The sequence below is a fragment of the Poecilia latipinna genome, unplaced genomic scaffold (assembly GCF_001443285.1).
Source record: "Poecilia latipinna isolate Pla-1442-1.1 unplaced genomic scaffold, P_latipinna-1.0 Scaffold1047, whole genome shotgun sequence".
Lineage (NCBI taxonomy): Eukaryota > Metazoa > Chordata > Actinopteri > Cyprinodontiformes > Poeciliidae > Poecilia > Poecilia latipinna.
The window spans coordinates 103,953-107,509 of NW_015113663.1; the positions used below are offsets into that span (position 1 = coordinate 103,953).

The 3,557-nt window shown below is 35.4% G+C and overlaps 1 protein-coding gene across 2 annotated transcripts in view; it reads left to right on the plus strand.

Annotated features, from left to right (window-relative positions):
- Nucleotides 1–3,557, plus strand: part of ano9b (anoctamin 9b) — a 29,945-nt gene that overhangs the window by 4,147 nt on the left and 22,241 nt on the right. For both annotated transcript variants that reach the window (XM_015051490.1, XM_015051491.1), the window contains exons 2-4: nucleotides 1,619–1,684; nucleotides 2,514–2,633; nucleotides 2,726–2,862. In XM_015051490.1, the coding sequence (XP_014906976.1) occupies nucleotides 1,619–1,684; nucleotides 2,514–2,633; nucleotides 2,726–2,862 (323 nt within the window). The remainder of the gene's footprint in view (nucleotides 1–1,618; nucleotides 1,685–2,513; nucleotides 2,634–2,725; nucleotides 2,863–3,557) is intronic.

A 3,557-nucleotide genomic window follows, 5' to 3' on the forward strand; every position in this document is an offset into this window, starting at 1 on the left:
ATATATATATATATATATATATATATATATATATATATATTTTTTTTTTCATAAAGCTGCACCCAAATTCTCACTAACTGTTATTGTTTCCCTTTTTCCTAAAGCAGACTGCTTTAGTTTTGAGGATAAATTATCACAAAAAAAGCTTCAATTCTGAGAGGTCTGTAGCTGTGACAGAGGCTTCACAATCATGTTGAAGATCCACTCTTACTCATGCAGTATAAAAACTTACATTTTCTGTTGCCATACCGGCTCTACAGTGTGAAGGTGTAGAAACAATGTGACGGTGAACAGTTGGAAAACAAAAACTCTAGTGAAAAGCAGGAGTTAGTCAGCACAGTGGGAAGGTCTCAGACGAGCCTGAACCTGCACCCTGCTGCAGCTCTGTCACACAACCACAAAGTCTTGCTGCCCCATGGCGACATCTAATTCGTAAGATTCCAATTAATAATAATAAGTACTTCGCATGAAATGCCTCTACATAAGAAAATAATAAAACCTATATCATGTTCATCCAAAGCATTTTAATAATGCAGATAGCAGAATGTGGAGAGGAAATCAGCACCTTTAAATGCTGGTAAATATACTGTTAAATATACTGTTTGTAAAATCAATCTTTATTTATTTATTTTTTACATAAACATTTTTTTAAGAACAGAGATGCACAGCCATAAGAAAAGTGGTTTATAATCACTACTATTTTTGACAGGTTAAACCTTATAAAAATGATGTCAACATGTCATGAGGTCAGAGCACTTCTTACTGGGCTCCCAAAGGTCACTAACATAGACCAACCCATTCATATGTCCTTATAAGAAAATGTGATTCATCCAAACAGAATAACATAGTTCTCCATGTTGTTGTTGACTTGCATGGTGGAAACCAAGGCAGGGTGTTTCCCAACCCCAACCAACTGATGCACATTATCTGCTCTGACATCCTTGTTTAGCTGTTTTAGACCTCGTCCAGACGTAGCTGAATATCTGGAAAAAAAAAAAAGTTTCACCCACAAGAAAACTAAATATAATATTACTAGAAACCAGATTTGAGAAAACTTTGTATTTATTGTATGTGTATCTTAATGGGAAAACTGAGATTTGGGGTCCTGTACATTATAGTTTCTGACAAATAATGCACCACTAAATCCACAGAGTTAAGTGCTTTGGCCTGGAGCACATTAACAAATGGCAGGAATTGAACTCTACACCTTTTAATTGCAACATGACTTTTCTACATACTGAATCACAATTAACCCAATTCCAGCATAAACATTATCAGCCAATATGCTATTATTGACCATTTTGTAAGTTTAATCCTTTGTATTTTTTAACATTTGTATGATCTACATGTTTTTCCATAGTTTCACAAAAGGTTCTAAAACCCCCAAACATGTACTGCAGTGTTTGCTCAACTGTAAGAAATGCTGCTATCGATCATGTGGAACTGAAGAGAACTAAATTAATTTAATGGCCTTAATTAAGAAAACTGGGAAAAAGCAGAATTTAAATGTATCTTTTATGTTTTATGAGCCATTAATGTTGTACAGTAAAGCCAGAATATAGCTCCATTAGCTGTTTTATTGTTGAGGTAAAATGAAAGGTGTTTGTCTCCCTTAAAGGACAAGATGGAGCTGCAGGAGAGAGAGAATGACGACCAGAGCAATGAGCCTTTCCTTCCTTCTTTGGTAAGACTAAACTTCAGCAGAACTTTGCCTAAGCTGAATGTAGATTAGCCTCATGTACAACATGCAAACACAGAGGATAAATGCTCACATAAAAAACTCTGTTACTGTTCTGAACTGATAACCCTGTATTACAACACTTATTAACAGAGGTAGCTTAATCTGCTGTCTGCATGCAGGATAACGTGGTTATGCTGCTCAGCTTCTCATTTGGCTGACAAATTCTGACTGGATCTGATATTGATACGGAGGTGAAGAGTTTGTCCTGTCAGCAAACATTATAATGCCAATTTAATGTTCTTCAGCTTGGTTCTAAATAAAACCAAAGCAGACTAACTTTGACAGATCCCAAATGACTCAGTGGACGAGTGTGCATGTTCACTAGCACATAACAATCATCATTTAGATAGGAAGAGTCAAAGTCTTCACCAGCTACTTTTCTAAAAGCTTAACTCTGATTTGACTTTACTGTTTGATACATGGAAGGTGTTGAGTTTGCTCTGATCTTTGGGTTCATTCATGGTGCTGGCTGAGCAGGTCAGGTCCCAGCAGACAGAACAGCTTCTTCTGCATCAGCTCAGGACCTGTACAGAAATGTATAAACCCCTGAACACAAATGAAGTTATTCTTAAGTTGCACACTCCTGCTTTAATATTCATATGAACTCTACTCACCATGTGTTTTTCCTATGATTGAACTATTATTGAATATTTCTTCTGTACATACTTTTACACTGTGTTTTTGTTGTTCTCTTTGTCATCAGTGTTTCAAAATAAAGATGTCATGTTTCTCTGTGTTGTATATGGGGTTGTAATAGTTTGTGTTTGAACAGTTTCTCCACACTACATTTGACTTCTTACTGGTGGCCATCAAGCAGGAGCTTGGCACAGAGAAGTCTAACAAGCAAAAAGAGTTCCTGGATAAACTAAAAAAGAAAAAGATTACAATCACAGTGAGTTTATTATTATTAGAACATCAAGATGGTGATCAGTTGCCATTAAGGGAAAAAAATCCACCAATATGCATTTTTATGTTTTCTGGCAGAGCATTCACCATGAAGATAAAATATTTCTGGGCCTGCGTGCTCCCAATGAGATATTTGAGGACTATCAGTACCTGATCAAAGTCTCCGACGCCTGCAACTGGTGTAAAGATGAGAATAAAATTACCCAGGCTAACAGGTTTGGTCAACACACATTTACACACCTTCAGTTTTATACAAATACACCTATTTATAAAACTTGTGTTGGTAGTTCTAGGAAATTGCTTTGTCAGCTTTGAACAAACACCTGTGATTATAGGTAAGCATGATATAATTGTCATTAAAAAACTACAAGTCAAAGCAGGAAATGTTTATTTCTTAACTGTTAATTACCAGAAATAAAGCTTTTAACGATAGTTATCTTCAAACTTTATCAAATATTATGCAAATTTAGGCTATTTAGCTTTTTTATTTTTATTTATTTATTTAAAAAATTTTTTTTTACCATATTACTGAAGACCTCACAGCTCTGTCATGATTTGTTCTTACAAAGACCGTTCCTCATCATTTGCTGTGTTTCAGGAACAGCTGTGAATAACATTAGATTTCTGTTTTGTCTGCTTGTGTCTTTTTTGGCAAATGGCCAATTTATCTCCTGAACCTATCCCAAGACGACTGAAACAGAAAAATGGTTTACCTGTTTGCTGAATCTAAATTCCAAAGGGTTCTAAGAAAACAGAAGGAATTGACTAATTCCAGGAATGATGTCTCACATCTGAGAAACGTGAGCAATGCTGGCGGTTGAATGGAACTCAGTGATTTGTGAAAATAGGGACAAAATGGGTTTTAATTTTCCCATATTTTTTTAAAAATTATTTCTCAACCTTATGTATG